This window comes from Anomaloglossus baeobatrachus, chromosome 5 (genome assembly GCF_048569485.1).
Source record: "Anomaloglossus baeobatrachus isolate aAnoBae1 chromosome 5, aAnoBae1.hap1, whole genome shotgun sequence".
Classification (NCBI taxonomy): domain Eukaryota; kingdom Metazoa; phylum Chordata; class Amphibia; order Anura; family Aromobatidae; genus Anomaloglossus; species Anomaloglossus baeobatrachus.
Window position 1 is genome coordinate 167,605,863 of NC_134357.1, and position 27,611 is coordinate 167,633,473.

The 27,611-nt window shown below is 43.0% G+C and overlaps 1 protein-coding gene across 1 annotated transcript; it reads left to right on the forward strand.

Annotated features, from left to right (window-relative positions):
• Positions 1–254: 254 nt before the first annotated feature.
• On the forward strand, positions 255–16,713 carry LOC142312697 (core histone macro-H2A.2-like). The gene is made up of 7 exons (XM_075351686.1): positions 255–290; positions 2,098–2,295; positions 6,238–6,345; positions 7,289–7,388; positions 10,068–10,157; positions 15,633–15,807; positions 16,093–16,713. Exons 1-7 carry the CDS (start codon positions 255–257, stop codon positions 16,256–16,258), a joined length of 873 nt encoding a protein of 290 aa, XP_075207801.1. The 3' UTR covers positions 16,259–16,713.
• The last annotated feature ends 10,898 nt before the right edge of the window (positions 16,714–27,611 follow it).

Here is a 27,611-nt window from a genome sequence, read left to right on the forward strand (position 1 = left end):
TGTGTTGTCCTTTTATGTATTTTTAGAGAGACACTGTTTGTCATTTTTATAATTTTCTAAATAAAACTTAAATATTTTTAGAGGTATTGTTTTTTTCTGTGGTCTTATGCTGATACCATACCTCGGTTCTATATTTATTTGTGGTTCAAGGGTGAGTGTAAGACCAGGGGCAAAGACATTGGATTTGAAGCATCACTCCAGCAAAAAAAAAATGTATTACTGGTAAAAAGGTAAATTAATTCTGAATAGAAATCATGAAGAATCAGGGAGGAAAGGGCTTTATTAGTGTGGTAAAAATATGCAAATTATATGCTGATCTGACTATAGGTAAAAAGTTCCCACCATTTCCTGAAATACAAGAAGACCCTATGTCACTACACAGCATGGAAGTGACGTATCTGATCTGAGGAGATTGGCCTCGCTGCTGAGAGCAGATACCATCTTCATTGTTGTGGAATGAGAGCGTGGCCGCTCCCCAAGACACTGCTGCTTTATTAGAAGACTATTTCCTGCCTGTCTGCAGCTTCACTACCCGCTATTGTCACATTCGTCTGTGCACTGATGGTGATAGATAATGAAGCTGCTGAAAGGCAGGGATAACTGTAATTATCACTGCTGGAGCTGTGGTCAGTTGTTGACTCATCTAGTTCAGAGGTGTCCCCCAGAACTGAGAGTTCCGGGGGACACCTCTGCACTGGATGAGGAGACCGCACACCACCGCTCCAGCAGAAATAATTAGTTATCTCTGCCTTTCAGCAGCTTCATTATCTATCGCTATCACTGTTCTTTGCTCTGACTGGAGCGTTTTCACTGTGATCAGAGCACAGACCGGTGTGACAGTGGTAGATGGTGATGCTGCAGAGAGGCATGGAAAAGCGTTCTAATAAATCAGTGTTTCCAAGGGAGCAGCGCATGTCGGGTCTCTGCCGCACACATTAGAAGCACACGTTGTGCAGAGGGATCAGTGAGAAGCTGTTCATCCACAAGATGGCAGCGTGCTTCCATTGAATAATAGGTACGGTCTTTAGGTAGATTCTGACTTTCAAAGCAGTCAGTATCTAAAAAAGTAATCACACATGCAATTTATAATTTTTTTTTTATATTTAATAAAACTAGACATTTGATGACAGATTTACTTTAAAACATATGGCACTTGTTCCAGTAATGATCTTTACACCCAGTTTTGAATGGTGTTTATCTAGTATGGTATTGGTGCGTAGCCCAAAGGGCATATGGAAACGGTCGAGAACATCAATTCATCTGTTTTATTATCTTATATATGTGGCCAAATCTTTGCTGTAAATAGGAATGGGTGACACCATTTAGCATTGCTGGTCCCATCAATCTGAAATCAAATTGATGTACCATAAACTGTCAGTGGTTGCATACATAATTTTTTTAGGGGAGGGCAAAATTATGTAATTATTGGTCCATTTTTTATATATTTTTCTTTGGTTTGAAAACTGCATTAAAAACTGTAGAAGGATTTTTCTTTATTATGATAGATATAGAAAGCAATTATTCCATGGGTGATTGGAGCTGCAGACAATAGATCATTCTGGAACATCAACTACAATTAAAGCCCCACGACAGCCATTGTTTTTTTGTTTTGTTTTTTTAATTTCACTGCGAAAGTGGTGCTTTAAATATAAGTCCCCTGTCTGACTCTCACCTGTCCGCCATATTCATCTTTTTCCAGCGTCGCTCCAGTCGGTCTCTGGCACTTTGGGACCTGTCGGCAGCTCCATTGTTTCACGGAGCACACCGGAGGTCACAACTCAATACAACTCTGAGAGCCTTGTTCTGGCCTCATAGAGATGCAATGAGAGCTTGTGTGTAATTTCTGACTTCCGGCCAGTCAGAAGTTATGGGCACAAGATGGCGCCAAGTGAACAGCTAAAAATGGAGGATACCACCGGAAGGTGAGTATAAGACTTCGGCAGGGGACTTATATTTAAAGTGCACTTCAGCACTGGAAAAAAAAACATTGAAGTGGTGCTTTAAAAGTATTTTATTATCCATGCATGCTTAAATTAAAGCTCCTCCCAGTCTGATCCCAATGCTACTCTCTTTATCTATTATATATTTCTGTCTTAGTTACTCAGAGGGGTGACAATTGCAAGTGGAGGCGTCCTGCCAAGAATTCACCCTGAACTCTTGGCTAAAAAGCGTGGCTCCCGCGGCAAAGAGACTATCCTCTCTCAACCTGTAGAGAAGAAAAAGAAAAAGGGTGGCAAGTCATTGGACAAACTGACGAAGAAAGCAAAAACTGGGAAGGGCAAAGTACTCAGAAAGGTTGGCATTATTACCTGGGGCTATGGCACTATGGTGCTCGGGTTATGCACAGTAGTTGGAAAATTTAAGAAGCAGCTACTTTTCCCATTGTATGGTTTCATTTTATTTATCAGTCTCAGAACATAGTGGGGTAATGGGGTGCTCCAGGAGAGGGCTTTCCCCAAACTAAACTGGAGGTCTTACCAAAAAGTAAGCAAATATTTTTAACCAAAGCAACACTAAAACTCAAGTACACTCAATACATAGTCGTATAAAATGATCAAAATATTAAGTGTTTTATATTCATTTTTGTTATTTTCCTAACCAAATGAAATATCTAAAATATTCGTCTTCTCACAATGGCCCCCAGGGCACACAATGTAGACACCTTCTGTACAGCTCACTAATTAGATTAAGTATTTTTTATTACAATTTGTAAAGTTAAATAAGCAAATCAAATGGTATATTCAGGAGATTGAACAAAGCTATGATTCACAAAGAAATGGTTTACAAAGGGACTAAAACAATAGACATTGAAAGGACTGTGCCATCAGAATGTGCCTATTGCTTAAATCAAATTTTATGTTTAAATATATTTTTAATTGATAATGTGCCTATTAATTTTTTTTTTCACTAGGAAAAAAGAAACAAACATACATATATATTACAATTTTTATACTAGCCATCCACAAGGCCTAGCATTACAAACTTGTTTCCTGTATTTTTACTGTATTTTTTTTTTTTTGCTTCATTATCATCACAGACAGGATTACAATGACAAATAACACCCAAACTACCATCAGCGATAGGTGTTGGTTACAGCTCACCTCCTTCATAGTGACCTTTTTAATGCGATAAATTGAGGAAAGACATACCGTATTTTTCGCTTTATAAGACGCACCCCCAAATTTGGTGAAGGAAAAGAGATTTTTTTTTTTAATGTTAAATGGGGTTCATCTTATGCCAGTGTCCGTCTAACAAATCCATATAGGGTATATGTCCCTCATAGCCCCCATCCTAAAATTAGCCGCCTTAATCTGGATATGGCCCCCTTATATTGAATATAGCCCCCTTGTGCTGGCACACGTTCCCCTGTGCTGCCTATGGCCCCCTATGGATTGCACACGTTCCCTTGTGCTGCCTATGGCCCCCTATGGATTGCACACGTTCCCTGTGCTGCCTATGGCCCCCTATGGATTGCACACATTCCCCTGTGCTGCCTGTGGCCCCCTATGGATTGCACACATTCCCCTGTGCTGCCTGTGGCCCCTTATGGATTACACACATTCGCCTGTGCTGCCTATGGCCCCCTATGGATTGCATATGTTCCCCTGTGCTGCCTATGGCCCTCTATGGATTGCACACATTCCCCTGTGCTGCCTATGGATTGCATACGTTCCCCTGTGCTGCCTATGGCCCCCTATGGATTGCACACGTTCCCCTGTGCTGCCTATGGCCCCCTATGGATTGCACACGTTCCCTTGTGCTGCCTATGGCCCCCTATGGATTGCACACATTCCCCTGTGCTGTCTGTGGCCCCCTATGGATTGCACACATTCGCCTGTGCTGCCTATGGCCCCCTATGGATTGCATATGTTCCCCTGTGCTGCCTATGGCCCTCTATGGATTGCACACATTCCCCTGTGCTGCCTATGGATTGCATACGTTCCCCTGTGCTGCCTATGGCCCCCTATGGATTGCACACGTTCCCCTGTGTTGGATATCGCCCCCATGCTGCTGCCCATAGTAAAATAAAACACTCTTTTCTTACCTCCTCCAGCGCTGATCTCCCTCCTGTCTTGCTCCGTGCTTCTGTTCCTCCACTTCCTGGTTCTGGTTCTCGCTGGTTCTTCAGCATTCACCTGCCCCCAGCAGCGCTCCAGAGCTGCCTTCACCTCCCCTGGACCATGCTGTGTGTAAATATACCCCCCTGTATATTCGGCTTATAAGACGCACCCCCTACTTTCCCCCAAAATTTGGGGGAACAAAAGTGCGTCTTATAAAGCGAAAAATATGATAATTCAAAAGAATAATACATTCAACTTGAAAAAACGATCTAAAATATAGGTAATTTTCTGATGACCCGTTCCCCTCAACCGCTTCATGACTGGACTATTTTTTTATTTATTTTTTCTTGCACAATAGCTTTAGCGTTGTTTGTATCAACACAGTGTAACCAGTCACTTTATGATGCAATGTACTGAAAAACATGGGGAAAAAATTCTAAGTAAGATTAAAAGGTAAAAAAAAAAAAAAATTCTGCCATTACTTTTACTTTTTTTTTTTTTTTGGCAATTAATGCTTCAGGTCTACGCAATTCCGCTCTCTCCGTCAGCTCATTGCCATCCCTACAACCGATTGATATTGGTTTCTATGTGAACAAGGACCTAACAATAGCCTTTAGGACTGCCTCGTTCAATGGCCAAACAGCTATTCCCAAAATAATGAACTTCACTGCAAGAGAATAACTTTATTATCTATGCAATTGAAAAATTCCATGTTGCTACACAATAAAGAAAACGTTGTGGATTTATGGAAATCACAGGATCGGTAGATATATTAATGATGGGCAAATGATGAATAATGGAAATACATTTTTTCAAACCTCTCGAGGTATTGAGTATGGACACCACATGCAGAAATTCTCACACTTACACACATGCTATCACTGGGGTTATTAATGGTTGTCTGAGCAATGTTCTGCGATGCTGAATGCACTTGGGCACACACAAAATCAAGATCTTCTGCTGGCAGCTCCCTGTGCAATTGCTGAGAAATGACATTCCAGATGTGCTTGATGGAAGGCCAGTCCGGGGATGCTGCAGGTCATGGCAGCAGGTTTAGGCAAAGCAGGCTGTTTACACTAGTAAGAACAATATGCATCCTGGCGTTGTCATGTTGAAAAATGTCCCCTGAGACACTTTGGAGAAATGGCCATAACACTGGTTTCACCACAAAAGCAATTCAACACTGAGATGTTAGTGCCCCTGCAATGAAAACTAGAGGGTTCTGGCTACCTTACATCATGCCACACTGCATCATCCTGGAAGTATGACCACTGTGACATTTCCTCATGAAGACCTCTTCATGTCATTCCCACATGGTCTCCAGCCCAATCTTCGACTTTTGTCGTGAACCCAATGATAGTGAAACTTGTCGCTGAAGAGGATGGGCCTCCACTCCAGCTTCCATTGTCATATCATTGTACCATGATAGCCATTAGAGGGCTGGCATGAGGTAAATGGATCACCTTCACATCTGATTCATAGTCCAATGTCGTGCAAATACCTTCTGATGATTTGTGTATACACCGCTTCACAACTTAGATGTAGTATGTGAAGTCCAATTTCACTTACAGTATACAATGGATCAATGGAGGACCAGTGGTTCGACCATTTCTCCATAGTGTCCCAGCAGCCATTTTTGAACACTATAATGCCAGGCTGCCTGTTTCTGGTGCTACTGTGTGCAGACTGCATGGTCTAAATGTGTTTCAATAGCCTGCACGATCTCCATCATGCACATCGGGGATTGCATATTATATACATGTAGATAGGCAATGGTTTTTTGACTTTCACAACTTAAATATTAGTGCCTCCGCATATATTACCAATGGTTTTACAAACATTCTAGCTAATTTGCTTTAGATATAATAGCTGTAACAGTACAACTGGATGTAACCCAGAAGAGGTATCAAAGTTTCAGCCTCGATCCATCATTTTTGGGGTTAAGTCCCTTTTTTTTTTTTTTTTTTTTTTTTTTTTTTTTTTTTTTTTGGTCTTGTGCCAACTTCATCAAAACTGTGAATGAATTTTGCACAAAGGCAAGGAATGTTCTATATTTTATTATCGCCAAAAATGAGAAAAAAAACCCAATAAATGCTCCACTGGGTAATCTGCTCTTTCCTCATATGTAGTGTTATCATGTCGTTCACTAACCAAGATTGTTTCTACCTCCAAATAGGAAAAACAAGCGGATGGAAAGGAAGGTGCGTCCAGTTCTACATCAGATGACGGACCAGGAGATGGGTTTACCATCCTTTCCTCAAAGAGTCTTTTGCTTGGGCAGAAGGTAAGGTTTTGGTTTTTTTTTTTTGGTTTTTTTTATTTTAACCTGAACATTAAATACATTTGCAAGGTTTAACAGAACTTATTACAGTAGTAATGTAATGGAATTTCCAGGGGAACCTCAATAGAAATGCCACAGGTCGATGACCATGCAGTCAGTTTCCCGAAACTTCTATCACACCCCCTGCAACAGGGTGTCTTGGGGGCGAGATGCTGCAGCCACTTACCACAGGTTCTGTCACTGCCATTCCCTGATGACCTCCTGTTTCAGGGATGGTTATGGAGAAGTGACCAAAATCTTCTATCACATCCCTCAAATGAATTGTCATCACGGAGTGATGCTGGTATCACTCACTGTGCTTATATAGCCACACCATGATGACGATGTGTTTCATGGAAAGAGCCAGTAGTGTTAGAAGCAGGGACAATGGCGGTGGCCACTGAAGAAGCTGGTAGCAAGTATAGAAGTGTGGTGGTGGGGACAGAAGCTTCAGTCACTTTTCTATCAACTTTCCTTTAAACAAAACGTCATCAGGGGACAGCAGTGACCCCAGCTGTGGCAAGTAGATCTGGTAAATGGCCACAAGGCCACCCCATGATGACATCCTTTTTCGGGGGGCATGATAGAAGCCGCAGAACCATCCTCCTGTTACGTTTTCTTTGAGATTTCTGTCAAATGAAACATCACAGAAAGTAAGGAATAAAATGCAGATATAGGGATTAGCAGGGTAGGTAGGGACTTTTCTAATAATGCAAATTACAAAAGTTGTCATAATTTAAAGATAGCTATCTATAAAGGGCATTATTGGTATCAGACCACCCCTTTTTGATCCCTGTAATCTTGTATCATTACAATGTTACATACTTTTGACATGGCATCACACGTCTAATGAAGATCTACTAAAAACATTTCATTTGTGTTATTTCTTTTTATTATTTTCACCTAGTTGTCCCTGACTCAAAGTGATCTCGGCCATATAGGCTCAATGAAAGTTGAAGGCATTATCCATCCAACAACAGCTGAAATCGACCTGAAGGAAGACATAGGTGAGTTATAGCCATTCATGTGTCTTTTTAGTGCTATTTATATGGTTACATATTTATTTAGTGAGGTTAAAAAGAAATAGAAGTCTTTTTGAATTAGTATCCAACAGTGGTGATCCACAGGAAGCCACAATGAATCAAACGATAACAGAACACTCCTTCATTGTCCATCAAAACATTTGTTGTAGAATGAAGATCCCTTGCTGTTCACTCGGGCTCATACATTCTCCAATTATTGTAATACTTCAGTTGAGTTTACTCTCTTCTCACTATTCTGTGCAGAAATTTACAATCTGAGTTCCCCAATCTAAATTTCTGAAGGAACATTTATGTATTCTTGAGAAGCTAGTTGACGTGTCAGTATATTTATAGGGTTCATCCATGCGGGACTGATCAGATGCAGACCTTCTGCAGCTACAAAAAACGCTGCTGATTTCATTACAGAATAATTGTTGATTTCCCGCTGATTTTCCCTTCCACACATTGGTGGAGGAAGGTTGATCTACAGGGATCTAGGTCTTTTTTCGACCTATATAACTACGAGTATATCAACTACTGGTGCTTTACGCATCAGATTTTCTGACCAGAAAATTCTCATTTGCCCTAACTAATATGAGGAGAAAATAAAGTTAGTGTTTTTTGGCATTTACTTTGGCTTCAAGAAATAATGCTCCAAAGAAGTGTGGTAATGAAGAATCATGCAGTTTAGTTCTCTACACATGTTGAAGCCATATAGACTTCTTCAGGTTAACCACGATGACAGTGTGCTTTTTGTCACCATTTAGCAAATATTCAATGACACTTACTTTAATTTTTTGGTTTAAATACTTTCCAAAGACACTAAAGTGCTTCATAACTTTTATACTGAGGAAGAAACTAATTATTATTTCTTTTTAGACCACTAAGTAAAAAGGTATACATGTATAAAATGACTAGACAAACATTGAGAGACTGGTACAGAGGGGAGAGGTCTTGTTCACAATTTTACAATCTACATGGTTATGGGGTGAGACACAGTAGGTTGAGGGGTTGCAGCACTGCCAAAAATCATTACTACAATTACCACTACACCACGGCAACCGTGAAAAAGCCGAGGCAAAGCGTCAAAATTGGTGCATCTAATGTAATACACCACTTCTGGGGTGGCTGCGGGATGGTATTTTTAGGCTGAGAAGGGCCCAATAACCATGGACCTTCCCTTTCTGTTAAAATCAGCTCTCAGATGTTTTCTTTAACTTTGCTCATTAAAACAATAGGGGGACTCAACGTGGGTTTTTTTTTCTTTTCAAAATATCTATCATTTGTGCACATCTTTGACATAAAAACATTAATTTCTTGAATGCATTTAATTTTGGCACAAGTCAGACTTCACATGGATGTCACCTGTGTGCTGTGTGTGTTCTTCACGGATCCATGGACTGCTATTGACTTTTTTCATCCATGCTAACAGTAAAAAAAAAACCATACCTGTCTCTATGTGGATCAATATGTCTTAATGGGAAAGCGTGTGAATGTGTCTCCAGTACTTGGGAAAATGGACACCACAAATATAGCAAACACCTGATGTGTGAAGAGGTCCAGAGATGTTGTGGAAATGATGTTGTGGAAATGTTCAGCTATACACAACCTAATGTACAGTTACTACATCACTTACATGAGATCTATGTACGACGACATGCAGGGAACTAATAGATTGTGTTCTCTGCTATAATAAAAAAAATTGTTAGTTTTCAGTGCTGCAGTTTTTTCTACAATCATCTTTATACCCAAGATCTACATAAATGGATATCCGTGACACTTTGGACCAACAAAAAGAGTTCTGCACAAAAAGAAGTAACAATTCTGTAGTGTTAAAGCTGCTTTACACGCTACAATTTATTGTGCAATCGCATTTGCGATCGCACCCGCCCCCATCGTTTGTGCGGCACGAGCAATTTGTTGCCCGTGTCGCACAATCCTGTAACTTCCCCCGTCACACGCACTTACCTTTCAAACGACCTTGCTTTGGGCAGCGAACATCCACTTCCTGAAGGGGAGGGACGTTCGGCGTCAGCGACGTCACACAGCGGTCGGCCAATAGAAGCGGAGGGCGGAGATGAGCGTGTCGTAACATCCCGCCCACCTCCTTCCTTCCGCATTGCCGGCGGGACGCAGGTAAGCTGTGTTCATCGTTCCCGGGGTGTCACACGGAGCGATGTGTGCTGCCTTGGGAACATTGAACAACCGGACATTCGATTTTTAGAAAATGAGCGACGTGTCAACGATGAACGAGAAGGTGAGTACTTCTGCTCGTTCATAGCTGTCACACGCTATGATATCACTAATGATGCAGGATGTGCGTCACTTACGACGTGACCCCGCCGACATCTCGTTAGATATATCGTAGCGTGTAAAGCCCGCTTTAGAGAATAAAACCTGGAATTATCTTTTATCTTCTTATGTTGTGGCAAACACATTTTTTTATGAAATGTATTTGGGGGCAATAAGGCATGGACATAACAGGGGAGTTCCTGCCAATTTAGACCCACTTCTATGACTCACAGCCACTGTCAAGCTGCTCTTGTATTATATGACTTAGTTATCAATCGGCCACTGCAGGGTAATGCACACCTCACTGAATACTGAATATAGTTTGTGGGCCTTTGTCCTATCATGCTGATCATTTATCTCATGTGTATCTAGGAAATGCCATGGAAAAAGCGGGAGGAAAAGAGTTTCTTGAAGCTGTGAAAGAGCTCCGTAAATCCCATGGACCCTTGGAGTTGACTGGAGGTAAAGTAATGTCTATGTCTTTCACTTAAAAAATAATATGTTAGAATTTTGTACATCTGTATATGAACCCAGAAGGTAATCTACTCTACCCACTAGTGTTTGACTTATACACTGGGGACTGATGTTACATTTTCTACTCTGAAGTTTTAGGACAATGTAGAAAGTGTGGGTTTTACACATTGGTGAACCCATTGCAAAGTTTTCAGAACTTCTTTTGCACACACTATAATAAATTGACCTCCTCTAAAACTATGCCAAACAGAGTGCCCCAGATAGCAATGTAGAGTAAAGCCCCCATAGGGTCAAAGTACCTTCAGAGCTGCTTCACACAGTAAGGACTCAATCAGATGCCATTTTATTCACGTACGAGTGCTATTTGTGTTTCTCATGGATAGAACTGGTACTTATTATAGTCTATGGGGCTGTTTGTGTTCATATATTTTTGTAAATCAAGCAGTCCACACACAATCACAGAGAGGTGTTAGATTTTGATCCAACAAACACAATTTGCCCAAGGGGCAACTAGAGGTACCCTAACTATAGCTCTATAAAATGTAACTGTTATTATTGAATTAAATAATTGACAAAATTTAGCTATTACTAAGTGTGAGAGTTTATCTGCTATCACAGTATTGTCTGTGGGGATTCTTTTTTTTTTTTTTTTTTTTTTTAAATCAGGTTCATTTTTATTTAACAGCAAAATTATACAACACATAAAATAATTCCCTCCATAGAAATATCACAGAAAGGGAAAAAACCTTTAGTCAATAAGAAAAACCACACAAATAACATAATAAACAATGCACCCGCAGTCCACGTCTCATTTCAATATGGGTCTCAAAGTGCATATTATTTCCCAATATATTCTCCATAGTATAGCTTACCCAGCATCATTATGACAATATATATATATATATATATATATATATATATATATATATTATTATATATTATATATGCACGCACATATACATGCACACACATATACATGCACACACATTCCAGCAGTACGCATATCACCCTATTTGAGGAAATTTGTTAACCGGTCAGAAGGAGAAGGACCTGGTCGCTCGCACTGTCCTGCAGTAACGCCGAGGAGGGAAGGCCTGGGGTATCCAACCATGCCCCCCCCAGATCTTATAGAACTTTTTCAATACATTTCTTTTAAGGTATACTCCTCTCTCCAGTCGAAGTATAGCGTTTACTCTTTCCCTAAAATCCCCGATGACCGGAGGCGCTGGGTCCAACCAGTGGTAGGCCAACATTTTCCTAGCCTGGTACAAGAGACGTGTAATACCGACCATTACCGGCGAACTCAAGTCCACCCCCCCTTCCAGTAGACCCAGGATACATATAATAGGTCTTGGCTGTAGACGGATATTGAAAACTTGTCTAACCAATTATAGTACTGCCCTCCAGTAATCTTCAATGTTCCCACAGGACCACATCATATGCATCAGATTAGCACCCTCCTGTCCGCACCTAGGACACAGATCATCCATCCTAACTCCCATCTTATGCAATAGACTAGGTGTCCTATATACTCTATGTAACAGGAATAGCTGTGACAGTCGTTGGCCTTCAGATACAGCAAGGCTTGGAGTCTGAGACAGGACCTCACCCCACTGTTCCGTCTGTGGGGATTCTACGTAGACGTGAGGCTGACAGGCCATACGCTAGATATGGCAAATGCTGCTCTGATAACCTAGAGGTTTAAGGTGATTGGCAGCAATGGTATGTTTGGTCCCATATACAGTGCCTACAAGTAGTATTCAACCCCCTGCAGATTTAGCAGGTTTGATAAGATGCAAATAAGTTAGAGCCTGCAAACTTCAAACAAGAGCAGGATTTATTAACAGATGCATAAATCTTACAAACCAACAAGTTATGTTGCTCAGTTAAATTTTAATAAATTTTCAACATAAAAGTGTGGGTCAATTATTATTCAACCCCTAGGTTTAATATTTTGTGGAATAACCCTTGTTTGCTATTACAGCTAATAATCGTCTTTTATAAGACCTGATCAGGCCAGCACAGGTCTCTGGAGTTATCTTGGCCCACTCCTCCATGCAGATCTTCTCCAAGTTATCTAGGTTCTTTGGGTGTCTCATGTGGACTTTAATCTTGAGCTCCTTCCACAAGTTTTCAATTGGGTTAAGGTCAGGAGACTGACCAGGCCACTGCAACACCTTGATTTTTTCCCTCTTGAACCAGGCCTTGGTTTTCTTGGCTGTGTGCTTTGGGTCGTTGTCTTGTTGGAAGATGAAATGACGACCCATCTTAAGATCCTTGATAGAGGAGCGGAGGTTCTTGGCCAAAATCTCCAGGTAGGCCGTGCTATCCATCTTCCCATGGATGCGGACCAGATGGCCAGGCCCCTTGGCTGAGAAACCGCCCCTACAGCATGATGCTGCCACCACCATGCTTGACTGTAGGGATGGTATTCTTGGGGTCGTATGCAGTGCCATCCAGTCTCCAAACGTCACGTGTGTGGTTGGCACCAAAGATCTCGATCTTGGTCTCATCAGACCAGAGAACCTTGAACCAGTCTGTCTCAGAGTCCTCCAAGTGATTATGAGCAAACTGTAGACGAGCCTTGACATGACGCTTTGAAAGTAAAGGTACCTTACGGGCTCGTCTGGAACGGAGACCATTGCGGTGGAGTACGTTACTTATGGTATTGACTGAAACCAATGTCCCCACTGCCATGAGATCTTCCCGGAGCTCCTTCCTTGTTGTCCTTGGGTTAGCCTTGACTCTTCGGACAAGCCTGGCCTCGGCACGGGTGGAAACTTTCAAAGACTGTCCAGGCCGTGGAAGGCTAACAGTAGTTCCATAAGCCTTCCACTTCCGGATGATGCTCCCAACAGTGGAGACAGGTAGGCCCAACTCCTTGGAAAGGGTTTTGTACCCCTTGCCAGCCTTGTGACCCTCCACGATCTTGTCTCTGATGGCCTTGGAATGCTCCTTTTGTCTTTCCCATGTTGACCAAGTATGAGTGCTGTTCACAAGTTTGGGGAGGGTCTTAATTAGTCAGAAAAGGCTGGAAAAAGAGATAATTAATCCAAACATGTGAAGCTCATTGTTCTTTGTGCCTGAAATACTTCTTAATACTTTAGGGGAACCAAACAGAATTCTGGTGGTTTGAGGGGTTGAATAATAAATGACCCTCTGAATAAACTTTTCACAATTTAAAAAAAAACAAATAAAGAAATAACATTCTTTTTTGCTGCAGTGCATTTCACACTTCCAGGCTGATCTACAGTCCAAATGTCACAATGCCAAGTTACTTCCGAATGTGTAAACCTGCTAAATCTGCAGGGGGTTGAATACTACTTGTAGGCACTGTATAACAAAGTATGACTAGCCTCTTCATTTGAAGGGGTACTGATTGATTTCTCTGATGGCAAATAATATGCTAGTATTGGGGAGAGTTTAGTGCTTGCACCAATGACTGGTGAACTGTTATTCTGCACTATCTGTTTGGTAGATTCTGTTTCTCTAAAGATCACTTACATTGGATGACCTTTTGATGTTGTCACCACCAAACCTTTTAAGAGGAGTCAGTTTGGTTTTCAGCTTATTATAGCCTCAGCCCCCTGATGAAGCCAGTCATGGTGAAGCGTTAAGGAGGCTATTAGCTGACTGTTTTTAGGTAGGCAGTGTAGGGTGAAATCAATCTCTATATAGGATTACATGAACTTCTAGGACATTAGTCCACTTGTTAGTGAGTTTCAGTCCACGGCCGAATACTTCACCCAATGAATAATTAATTAGGTTTCGCCCTGCATGCTAGTTTTAAGTTGGTGAATTATTGAATTCAATAAATTAATAATAATAAAAGTTACATTTTATAGATCTTTACTTAGGGTACCTCTAGTTACCCAATTGGGCAAATTGTGTTTACTGAATTCATCCTGCTCTGATCAAGGTAATAGATAGAGGTCTTAGTGTTTATTACATTTTGATCCAAGTCTCGGAGCAAACTCAACAATGCAAGTCTGACGCCATGAAAATAATCCGACAGCACTCTGATGTCATCCATGTGGTGTTTGTTTTTCACAGACTGTTTAATATGAGAAGGGTGAGAAATCTCAGCCAAAAAAAAAATGATGAAACAGTTATGGTAAAAACTGACACAATTACCAAACTCTGATTTGCTGATCAAAAACACTTAATTATTTCTGTGGTACTTTATAAATTATTAATGTTTAGTAAGGTAAATGAGTAGGGGATTGAAAAGATACAGAAATTGATGCAAACTCATTAATTTTACAGTTTATACTATTTTGGTTTCAAATTATGTAAAAGTTGCCTTTTCGGATGGGATAAAGTTGTCCAAAATGGAAATAATCTGAGAATTTCATTTAGGCTATGTGCGCACGTTGCGTAGTGTCCATGCTGAAAAATCTGCAGTGATTTGACAGCTCATGTGCACTTCAAATCGCTGCAGAAACACTGCGTAATGGATGTAGTGTGTCTGCAGAATAGATGCCAATTTCATGCGCTCGGGATGCTGCCTCTCCCATAGACAGAGTGGGAAAAGCATCCAAAGCACACAAATTAAGTGACCTGTTGCTTTTTTGAGCGCAGCGATTTGGATGAAAATTTCAGAATGCAAATCACCGCGCTCTCAAACGCAACGTGGATGGATTATGCACAATTTTCATAGATTGGGCTGAGGACGCAGGACGCATGCCTTTTATGTTGCAGTGCAATATGCAGCGTAAAGGCATTAAATTACACAACGTGCGCACATAGCCTTATTGTGGCCATTGACGGTCTACGCCTATCTGCTGGAAAAAGTTGGATTTTTTTGAGGCCATAAATTCACATGTAGGGCATAGGTCCACTTTATTATATTATTTATTTATATACTTTTTTTATGAAAGCAATATACACAATCTCCTGTTTAAGTTCAGCATGTACGTGGCCAGATCATTCATACAAATGGCAATTGATCTCCAGCATTCTGGGTGACCATCTTATGTGTATGGGCAGCTCATATGGAAGCCACTGGAGACATCCTAAATTTGGAATTGCATTCATTATTTAAGCTTAAAAGAAAACACATGCACTGAATCTGCACTGTGTGAACAGGCTCCATTGTGGCACCAAACCAATTTTTTACTTTTTACTAGTATTTAAAGGGTTAAAACTACATCTAAAAGTGGCTTAATAGCTTAGTTCTATCATTTCCCACAATGTTCTTTGGTGGTAACAGGAAATAAGACGACTTCTGAATACGGTTTCTTATCTTAACCGAAAAGGAAACATCTTGTAGCTTAGAATTGATACAAAACAAGTAAATTATCTACAGTTACAGAACATTGTCTGTGAAATGCGGCTGTGAAATAGTTATAAAAACTTTAATAATTCAATCGTAATTTAATGTAACTAACAATTTAGCTTCTAATTTACTTGGAAAATACATTCACCATCTATATATATATATTTTTCCTCTTTCTTTGATAGCTGCCCTCAGTCAGGCGAATGGGTTGGCAGCCAAGTTTGTCATCCACTGCCACATCCCACAGTGGGGATCAGATAAGTGTGAAGAACAGTTGGAAAAGACCATCAAGAACTGTTTATTGGTCGCAGAAGAAAAGAAGCTCAAGTCTGTGGCCTTTCCTTCTTTCCCCAGTGGCAGGTATATGTAGTGTCTCGCTTACTTAGGCTTTGTTAATGTTTTTGCTCACTATCATGGATATACCTTGGGAAATATTCTACTTTCGGGAACTATAGGCGCACTTCGGCATATGTCCCACTGCCTTCCAATGTGTAAAAAGACATGTTTGTACATTTATTATTGTATGCTTCTTCTTAAGTATGTACAGGAGAGTAGACTTTTCCATATAGTGAGGGTAAAGGTACATTGATGTGTTGCAGACAATACATTACTAAACATTTGTGTTGCTTGTCTCCTACCATATAGAAACGGTTTTCCCAAGCAGACAGCGGCTCAAGTCATTTTGCGGGCCATCTCCAGCCATTTTGGCTCCTCCAGCTCCACCACTGTGAAGAATATTTACTTCCTACTGTTTGACAGTGAAAGCATTGGAATCTATGTGCAGGAAATGGCCAAGCTCGACACAAAGTAGAAGCCGGAGTTCACAAAGCAGCTACACACCGGTGGCTGTATACTAGTAGAAGAGGATTGGAGACCTAGAGCTGATGAATTTGATGAATTATTGTTCAGAAGATGTTGAAACATGTTTGAAGTTTTGTGGTTTGAGGACTGATTTTAAGTTTATTTTCCCATGGTTGAAGAGGTATATTTGGGCTGATTCTCATTCTGAATATCTCCTATTTCTGTACCTAGCCAGCACCCTATTTGCATTTTTATAGAACCTGAAAAATATACCCCTCTGTAATCATCAACCATGTTGTTTTTATTTCCTTTAAAGATGTTGTTCCCAATGTCTTCTCTTACGTTTCCTGTCTTATTATTTTAGACTTAGTGTTACGACAGCGAATAAACTGTTTTAGATTTGTAGTATTGGATTTTACAAGAGAAATAAGACCACAATATTATTTAAAAAATTAAGCAAAGTTCTTACATTTTGTCTTGTCTTCTTTAATGAGCTAGAACAGAAATGTTTTTTTATTGTAATTGTGTTTTTTTTTTTTTTTTTTTTTTTTTTTTTTAAACTATTCCACAAGTAGGATTTCCGTTCTTACAAATGAAATGTTTCACAAAACGTGAATCCTTTTTAGGCTATGTGCGCATGTTGCGTAGTGTCCATGCTGAAAAATCTGCAGTGATTTGGCAGTGCATGTGCACTTCAATTCGCTGCAGAAACACTGCGTAATGGATACAGTATGACTTCAGAATAGATGCTGATTTCGTGCTCTCTGGATGCTGCCTCTCCCATAGACAGAGTGGGAGCAGCATCCCAAGCGCACCAAATAAGTGACATGTTGCTTTTTTGAGCGCAGCGATTCGTTCAAAATTTCTGCATTAAAAATCGCTGCGCTCTCAAACGCAACATGCAGAGGAATTATGCACAATCTTCATAGACTGTGCTGGGGACGCAGGACACGTTGCAGTGCAATATGCAGTGTTGGCGCATGAAATTACGCAACGTGTGAACATAGCCTTAAAGGACTGGGACTTAAATGGGAACTGTACTTACACCAAACCTTTTATAAATCCATAGTATATGAGAATAAGAAACTTTATAGCTTATCAGAAGAATCTTCTTCCTTTCCCACTGAAATCGGTCCTGCTCAAAATGATATGGACAGGCTGCACAGTGACTTAGCATTTTGATGCCTATGAAGAGGGGAGTAAGAGACTGGGCAGCACAGTAAGAAAAGCGGAAACAGATTCTAGCTAGCTTTTTCCCGCTGCTGGATTCACCTTTACACTGCTCAGTACTGCTGGATTTCATCCATGTATCTGCTGCTTCCTTATCTGTGCTATGAAAAGGGAAAAGAGCACTGACTGTGCAGTGTATGGGAGAGATTATAGCAGCTAGTCTCCATTATCTCAGAGTCAACTGAAAATTAGAGAGAGAACATGCAGAAGGAAAAACGGGTGACAAATTCTGGATAGAAATCCTTTGATGACCAGAAATTGTGTTATTTTTGATATATACACACACACACACGAGACCATTTATTCTGAAAATTACTTGAAAGTATAGTTCCTCTTTAAACCTGGGTAGGCTATGTTTGATCAGTGGAGTCTGGCCTTTGAAGAAGTCTATCCAGGCACAGTGGATCTATAAAATGAGCTAAGGCCGGTCCACATCAATCACACGTTTTGTTTCTAAGTCTATACATAATGAAGGTACATGAAAGGACAGCACTTACAATTTTTTAATGTACAGTTCTCTAGCACGGTTTTGTTTTTGCTTTAGATTAATTCACAGGTCTAGTTACTAGTAATATCAAACAACCCATTTACCAACAAAATATAGCTGGCATCACAGAAAAGCAGAAACCTATCTCTACGGGAAAACATAATGGCATGGGTCTTATTCAGATCACAAGTCCATATTTTGTTGGCTCTTCAATGTATACAATAATCCCATAATAGATTACGTAAAAATGACAACCAAAACTTTCCACTCTAAAATCACAATCTATCAAAGACATTCAATTTGACTCCCCATTCACACAATTTTAAAGGGAAGGTGTCCCGTTTATTCTTGTATTAATAATAGTGATTATGAAATGAAGTACTTTTAATACAAAATTAAATTTACTGTTTATTTAGTTTTATATTTAATTCTAGTTTTACTGAAGCACTAGGATTTACTGTGAGTAACGACCGTTACTCACCTCATTTATGACAGCCCCCTGTGCATAGAAGACCGTTGTCGGACTGCGACCCTATACTTAACACAGAAACAGCGTCGGCTGTCCAGATCAGAGTAGAGGGAGGAGATAAGCGCCATCTTTGTGGAGCTCACAGCGTATGCTGTGTGCTGCACTTTCCCCCTGTCACCTGCTGGGATGGATGGGGTGAGTTCCAGCTCCGGGCCGCGGTGATTGCACTGTAACTGATCCTGGCGTGCTGCCCCCCACTCTGCCGCTCACCCCTAAACTTTATTCTCTCATCTTTTTGGAAACACCCACACTGGGAGGGGGGAAATGTGACATCACACACAGGAGAGCAGATTCCACCCACTTTCTCTGCAGATGTAATGTGAGCTAGTTCGACAGAAGCTCTACAGCAGGATTTCAGCAGCTGCTCCCCCTAGTGTTTAAGAGTGGAAAATATCAAACTTTATTTTTTTTTATATTTTTATCAATTAAAAACAATATTATTTAAACATAGCATTAATACTTTAGATTTTTTGTTATTGAAAACACATATATATATATATATTTTTTTTTTTTTTTTTTTTACGACACCTTCCCTTTAATGATTTTCATATGATGGATACTCCTGGGACAAGCTCCCAATGTATAACTCTCATGGAGACCTGCTGCATATATTGCTGTATAGATATACAGTAGAATACCATGGCTTAGAAAATCCCATTGTAAAAGAAAATGTGCATTATGCTTTTTATTTTTTTTACTGTATACAATTTTTGAATGGAATAGTATAGTTTACTACACATTTATTATTATTATTATTATTATTATAATGGTCATACACTAGTCCAGTCCTTGTTTTATGCTAGGCTCCGACTGACCCACGGGTAGGTCCCTGGGTCAGTGCGTAATGATCATGGGTCCAGATCATGTGACCAGGGTTGAGGAAGCTCCAGGTACCATCTCTAGTTTCAGCTGGATGTGCTTTCTTTGGTTGTACATGCAGTTAAAACGTAGTACAGAGCAAAGAGACACTTATTTCCTGCCACACAATACCTATACACATCACCAGCCTATCAGAGGCCAGCAGTGGGTGATCGGGCATTGACCTTACTGCGTTTCACTCTATGCTATGAAGGAAGAGGAAGCTGCTCATCATGCGCGCAGAAAGGGGATTTTGTAATTGACAAGTAAAGCGAGCCAAAGAGGGGACCATTATATTATGGTGACTTCATTAACCCCTTACCGACAGTTACATCATATACTAACTGCCAGAGTCTGACAAGAGCTGAGTCTGCATCGTTGCCGGCAGATGATGGCTGTAATTATAAGCCATCATCTGACTCTTAACAGCGGTGCATGGAGCTTTGTCCATGGGTAGACTCAATTTTTTATAGCGTTTACAGAACACTGGTCTAACTGCCCATTGATGTGGCCTCTGAAAGATGGGGGGGTCTGAAAACATGCCTGTCAAGATGGTAATACTGTGAAAGACATTCTCTAGCTTGGTGTTCATAGAAGACCGTGATTTTTGCTATATACAGTAATATTGTGCTATTGCTGTGTATAGTACAAACGATCAAATGATTGTAAGTAAGCTGAAGTCCCCTAAGAGGACTAGTAATTACAGTAAAAAGTAAAAAAAAAAAAAAAAGTTAGACCCACCACCCTTTCCCCCTCCCCCCCTTTTTTTAATTATATATATATATATATATATATATATATATATATATATATATATATATATATATATATATATAAAAATACACATGGTGGCTACACGTCCGTAAAAGTCTGATCTATCAAAATATAAAATTGATAAACCCGATTGGTAAATATGTAGTGAGAAAAAATATCAAAATGCAAGAATTGCACATTTTCAGACGCTACAGTACAAAAACAGGTGCGATCAAAACATATTGGGGAAAATATGTATTTGATACACGGCCGATTTTGCAAGTTTTCCCATCTACAATCCCCCACCCCCAAAAAAATATAATTCAGAAAATCACACTGTATGAGAATTAATTTGCATTTTATTGCATGAAGTATTTGATGCAAAAGAAAAACTGAACTTAATATTTGGTACAGAAACCTCTCTTTCCAGCTACAGAGGTCAGACGTATCCTGTAGTTCTTTACCAAGTTTGCAGACACTGCAGTGGGGATTTTTGCCCATTCCTCCATACAGATCTTCTCCAGATCTTTCAGGTTTGGGGCTATCACTGAGTTTCAGCTCCCTTCCAAAGATTTTTTTATTTGGTTCAGTTCTGGAGACTGGCTAGGCCACTCCAGGTCCTTTGAAGTGCTTCTTAGGGAGCCACTCCTTAGTTTCTCTTGCTGTGTGTTTCGGGTCATTGCCATGCTGGAAGATCCAGCAATGACCCATCTTCAATGCTCTTACTGAGGGAAGGAGGTTATTGTCCAAAATCTCACGATACATCACCCCATCCATCCTCCCTTCAATACTGTGCAGTTGTCCTGTCCCATTTGCAGAAAAGCACCCCCAAAGTATGTTTCCTCCCCTGTGCTTCACGGTTGGGATGGTGTTCTTGGGGTTGTACTCATCCTTGCTATTCTTTCAAACACTGAGTGCAGTTAATGCCAAAAAGTTCTATTTTGATCTCATCTGGATCCATTCAGATGGTCATTGGTGAACTTAAAATAGGCTTGGACATGTGCTGGCATAAACATGGGATCTTGTGTGCCCTGCAGGATTTTAATCCATGACTGTAATATTTCAGACTGGTCCCAGCTCTCTTCAGGTCAATAACCAGGTCCTTTCTTGTACTTATGGGCCGATTCCAGACCTGTCTCAGAATCGTCCTTACCCCATGAGGCGAGATCTTGCATTGAGCCCCAGACTGAGTAAGATTGACAGTCACTTTGGGTCTCCTCGATTTTCTATTAATTGTGCCAACAGTTGTTGCCTTCTCACCAAGCTACTTGCATATTGTCCAGTAGCCCATCCCAGCCTTGTGCTGTGTTTTTTTTTTTCGTTTTTTTTTTTTTTTTTTTTTTATCCCTAGTCTCCTTAGACTGCTCTTTGGTCTTGGCAATGGTGGAGAGGTTGGAATATGATTGAGTGTGTGGACAGGTGTCTTTTATACAGGTAACAAGTTCAAACAGGTGCAATTAATACAGATAATGAATGCAGAGTAGGAGGGCTTCTTAAAGAACAAATAACAGGTCTGTGAGAGCCAGAATTCTTGCTGCTTGGTAGGTGATCAAATACTTATTTCATGCAATAAAATGCACATTAATTATTTAAAAATCATACAATATGATATTCTGGATTCTGTGTCAAAGGTGAAGCGTATCTACAATAATTCCCCATTGTATGTACCCAGAATCGGACTGGCTACCGGAGGAACCTCCAGTAATACCAGGCCTGGCTGCGGTTACCTGCATTGAACTCCAGAGCTCTCACCTGAGCTCTGGAGTGCAGCCTGGACTGAACTCAGGGTTTGCAGGACAAAACCGCGAATGCCGACTGATTCCACAGCGCTTGCGGTTCAGTTCATGTCACAGCTGCGAACAGGCCAGGCTGCACTCTGAAGCTGTCACCTGAGCTCTGGAGTTCAGCCCGGCCTGTCTGCAGCTGTGACATGAACTGAAACGCAATTGCCGTGGAGTCAGTCGGCGCTCGCAGTTTAGTCCTGCAAACCTCGAGTTCAGTCCAGGCTGCACTCCGGAGCTCAGGTGAGCGCTCCAGAGTTCAATCCAGGTAACCGCAGCCAGGACTGGTATTACTAGAGGTTCCTTCGGTAGCCAGTCCGAAACTGGTATGTACCCAAAATGGTATCCATAAAAACAAAGGGCTCCAAGTGCAAAAAAGAAAGCCTCACACAGCTCTATTGACCAAAAATTTAGCACATACGGCTTTCAGAAAATGGCATCACAAGTTAATTTTTTCCTTTCGCCACGACAGCACCCACGAGAGAGGGATCCGCCCCCTTCAGGACAGGAAACCTACAGATAAAAAGGGGCGGTCCCCCTCCCTCATCAGTTGGTTTCCTGTCCTGAATGGATCGGAACCTACCATACCTGGGTCTAGGAGTCCGTGCGGTGTCTAAGGGAACGGCGGAGCTCAGGATTCCAGAAGCACGGTCGGTGGAGCTCCCCTCGTGGACTCCATCCTCCGGTGCGCCTCGTCCTCTTTCCCTCGGCTAGGCCTTGTCCTCCTGGGAAATGACGCCTGCAGGACCGCGCTGGTAAGTAGGCTGTTCGTGGTAAAACGGTGACTCTCCCTTTGCTGCCGCGGTTTCCAGCTTCTTCCGGGTTGCGGAGCATGTGCAGGGGGCGTGTCCGGGAACTGCCGCGTCAGCTCGCGCGCGAACTCCTGAAGGGACCCGGAAGTGGACGGGCACTTCCGGAGGAACGGATGGCTTGGAGACTCGTGGATTCCTCCTGACGTACAACGTGTCTGGGACTTGCGGTAATCGGCTGCCCGGTGAGTTGCTGTGTGTGGTGAGTCCGGTGCTCCCCCTGCACCACGTGCTTGCAGTAACGTGTACGCGCGCGCGGGGGGTGGGGGGGGCGTGTCCGGGACTTGCTGCGTCAGCGCTCGTTGCCACAGCGTGACCGGAACTGCAGGAGTGGTTGGGGAGAGCACAACTTAAAAAGCGGGCTTCCTTTCTAATAGAAGTTGCTCAGCTTCTACACATCGAGTGATGGGAAGTCCCCGCGCCTCCACATCCCGGGACCCTTCTCCGTCCAGGGATGCTGGACATAAAGACTCCAGTGACACCAGGAGTTCCACGGGTCGTAAGAGGAAGGAGGACTCTGCATCCTCTAAGGACCGGACAAAGCATTCGTCTCCACCTCCAAAGCCGGTATCCGTTCTTTTCCTGGTATGGGTGAGTGAACTTCGTGAATGTTGCCCTATACTGATGTTCCCTTCCGGTTCTGTTCCAGGGCCCTAAGAAAAGCACCGCTAAAGCTAATAATAAGGAATGCCCACTGTGTGCTTGTCCCCTCCCAAAGGACTATATGCAGAAGCTTTGTAGGTCCTGTATACAAGCTATTCGGGGGGAGGCTTCGGCTTCTACCAACCCCCCTCCGGACCTCAGGGAACTAATCCGTACAGAAATTCAGGCTTCTCTTCAGTCCCTTCAAGGGTCTAAGAAACCCAAGAAATCTCACCGCCAGCATGATTCCCCCCCGTCTTCTGACTCAGCTGACAGCCAGAGTGATGCTTCTTCAGCCTCTACCTCATCCTCTTCTGACGAGGCTGGAAAGGCATGTTTTTCATTGGATGGGATGGACGCATTGGTAAAGGCCGTTCGATCAACCATGGGTGTTGCAGAAGAAAAAATCCCCAAATCAGCTGATCATACCTTATTTGCTGGTCTCACTCAGAAGAAAAGGAAATCCTTTCCTGTGAATGAGGCCCTAAAAACCCTTGTTCGCAAGGAATGGCAGAAACAGGATCATCGTGGGTTTCTCCCGTCTTCTTCAAAACGAAGATACCCCTTTGATGATGCAGACTTGTCCCAATGGTGCAAGGTACCAAAGGTGGATGTGGCAGTAGCAAAATCCTCCAAAAAATCTGCACTGCCTTTCGAGGATATGGGATTTCTGCGAGACCCTCTAGACCGTAAAGCAGACGCCTTCCTGCGTAAAACCTGGGAAGCCTCTGCAGGGGCGCTGAAACCGGCCATTTCCGCAACATGTACAACCAGGTCACTTTTAGTCTGGCTAGATACCTTAGACAAGCAGCTTAAGTCAGGCACCTCCAGGGATAAGATTGTTTCCTCGCTACCCTTACTCAAAGACGCGGCTAATTACCTGGCAGATGCTTCTGCTGACTCTGTCCGCCTGGCGGCCCGAGCGGCAGGGTCTTCTAATGCAGCCCGGAGAGCCCTCTGGCTAAAATCGTGGAAAGTAGACACATCCTCAAAATCGAGACTGTGTGCACTTCCCTGTGAGGGTGAGTTCCTCTTTGGTCCTCAGCTGGATGACATACTCACCAAGGCGGGTGATAGTAAAAAGGGGTTCCCTAATGCATTTGCTCCTCCTTCTAGGCTCCCGTATCGCAAACGTCGTTTCCAGCCCACCCAACCTGACCACAGGGATAGATCAGACAACCCCGCCTCTGGGTCCAAGGGGGCCCTGTTCGGAAACCCTTCCTTCCGTAGGAAGTTCCCTAAACAATGATGGGGGGTTTCCGGTGGGAGGCAGACTCAGGTTTTTTGCAACCCATTGGAAAACCATCACTTCCAGCTCCTTTATACTGGATTTGATTTCTCATGGTCTCCGGCTAGAATTCACTTCCCTCCCTCCTCAATTGTTTTGTCTTACACCCACTAGGAGGTCGGAGGGTCAACATAGCGCACTGGTGTCGGCAGACCTCACTCTGGTAGAAAAGCAGGTTCTTACGCCAGTCCCATTACATGAGAGGGGCTGAGGGTTTTACTCCCCTCTTTTCTTAGTACCAAAGCCTGATGGGTCGTTTCGGACCATAATTAATTTAAAAAAGCTTAATCTCTTTCTAAAATACCGACATTTTAAAATGGAATCCCTCCTGACCACTATAAAATTGCTCTACCCCAATTGCTACATGGCGGTCCTTGATCTCAAAGATGCATATTACCACGTCCCGGTTCACGCACATTATCAGCAGTACTTCCGGGTAGCACTCTCTATGCACAACTCTGTTCACCATTTCCAATTTACGGCCATGCCCTTCGGCGTTTCGCTCGCCCCACGGATTTTCACTAAAGTCATGGCAGAGGTCACTGCTCACCTTCGCGAGCAACAGACTTTCATAATCCCTTATCTAGATGACCTACTGGTGGTGGGTAGCACGGCGGCACAATGTTCTCTCCGTCTCCATAATGCTATGTCGACTCTGGGCCATCTTGGGTGGCTTTTGAATCTCCAAAAATCTAGACTCACGCCCTCAACTTTTCAGTCTTTCCTAGGCATGCTTCTGGATTCACGTCAACAGCGCTGTTTTCTCCCAGCGGACAAAATGGCAAAAATCCAGAGGATTGTACGACACGCACAGAATCACAGATCACTCTCTCTCCGCTCCGCCATGTCTCTGTTGGGGTCCCTGACTTCCTGTATCCCCGCTGTCCAATGGGCCCAACTTCACTCCAGACAGCTACAGTGGGAGGTCCTGGCAGCTGCAAGATCCCATCCAGGGTCCCTCGATCATCCTCTGATATTGACAGACACTGCACGTGCATCCCTGACTTGGTGGCTTCGGGAAGAGAACTTAACCAAGGGGAAGGAATGGCATGTTCACCCCACCAGTGTCCTCACGACGGACGCCAGTCCCTGGGGGTGGGGGGCTCACCTGGGGGACTCTGTGACCCAAGGTCTTTGGTCCCGGCAAGAGTCAACCGCGTCCTCCAACCGGAAAGAACTCATGGCGGTCTCTCAGGCCCTGATGTCGTTTCTTTACCTCCTCAGGGGAACCCATGTACGGCTTTGTACGGACAATCAGACGGTAGTTGCATACATCAACCACCAAGGGGGGACGAGGTCGTCTTCCCTCATGTCCACGGCGGTTCACCTATTGGAACTTGCCGAGACTCATCTATTGTCCCTCTCTGCGGTACACATCCGAGGGGTGGACAATGTCAAGGCGGATTTTCTCAGCCGTCACACTCTCTATCAGGGAGAATGGGTCTTGCATCGGGAAGTGTTTGCTCAAATCATACAGTACTGGGGCCTCCCGGTTATAGATTTGTTTGCTACCAAAGACAACAGGCAGTTGAAACAGTTTGGATCCCTGAACAGGGCAGATCAGCCGACAGTCCTGGATGCCCTTCAGGTTCCCTGGCAGTACAGCCTTGCTTATGCCTTTCCTCCCATAATTCTTCTGCCAACGGTCCTTCGGAAAATCAGGGAAGATCAGGCTCGCATTCTCCTTATCGCTCCCTTCTGGCCCAGGCGTCCCTGGTTCTCCCTCCTGAGACATATGTCAGTGACGGACCCCTGGGTTCTCCCATCCAGACCAGATCTCCTGTCACAGGGGCCTTTCCTGCATCCACGCGTCAAGGGACTCCACTTGACGGCATGGAATTTGAAAGGGCGTTACTAGACTCCCGGGGGTTTTCCAGTCGCCTGGTGGATACCTTGCTGCAGAGTAGAAAACCAGTGGCTATCCGTCAGTATGGTCGGGTATGGAAACTGTTCCTTGTCTCCTTCCCTGATGCCTCACCTTCTGTGGTCCCGATTTCTTCTATTCTGGAGTTTCTCCAGTCTGGGCGGGATCTGGGTCTGTCAGTCAGTACCCTTAAAGTTCATGTGTCTGCTCTGGGCGCCCTCTATAATTCAAATATAGCTGGGGATAGGTGGGTCATGCGTTTCATTAAGGCCTGTGACCGAGGTCAGCCGCTTCGTCTTACCTGCCCGCCCCCCTGGGATCTCACTCTCGTTCTGGATTCCCTAACCCGTCCACCCTTTGAACCACTCACCTCGGCGTCTGACAAATTGCTGTCCTTTAAAACCTGCCTCTTAGTTGCACTCACTTCGGCCCGTCGTGTTAGCGATCTTCAGGCTCTTTCTGTAGATCCTCCTTTTCTTAGGATCTTTACAGATCATATTGTTCTCAAAACGGACCCGGCTTATTTGCCTAAAGTAGCTTCACAGTTTCACCGGAATGCAGAAATCATCCTTCCTTCCTTCTTTCCTGCCCCTACCACACCGGAGGAATGCCGGTTTCACACACTAGACATCAGGGAAACTATTCTAGCATATATCTCTAGGACAGCCCCTTGGCGACAGGATAGGGCTTTGTTTATTGCCTTTCAGGGTTCCAGACGTGGTCGTCAGGTGACGAAGCAGTCCTTGGCCCGATGGATGCGGGATGCCATTTCTGTTGCATATGAGTTGAAACATGAGCCTCTTCCGTCTCCTGTACAGGCTCACTCTACTAGGGCGATGGCTTCATCTTGGGCTGCCATGGCGAATGTCTCCATTGACAGTATTTGTAAGGCTGCCACCTGGTCCTCTCCTTCTACTTTTTACAAGCACTACCGGCTGGACCTTTCTTCCTCCTCAGACCTTGCTTTTGGGAGATCGGTTCTTCAGATGGTGGTCCCTCCCTAAGTGTGTTATCTCTCCAAGTCTCTCGTGGGTGCTGTCGTGGCGAAAGGAAAAGACTATATTACTTACCGGTAATGGGATTTTCCAGAGTCCACGACAGCACCCTTTACACCCCTACCCT

Bases quoted from the DNA above. Each gene is read 5' to 3' on its own strand.
- LOC142312697 (XM_075351686.1), top strand. From the start codon at position 255: ATGAAGAATCAGGGAGGAAAGGGCTTTATTAGTGTG. The intron at 2,296-6,237 runs GTTGGCATTATT...ACCTCCAAATAG, and splicing joins AGGGCAAAGTACTCAGAAAG to GAAAAACAAGCGGATGGAAA. The intron at 6,346-7,288 runs GTAAGGTTTTGG...ATTTTCACCTAG, and splicing joins GTCTTTTGCTTGGGCAGAAG to TTGTCCCTGACTCAAAGTGA.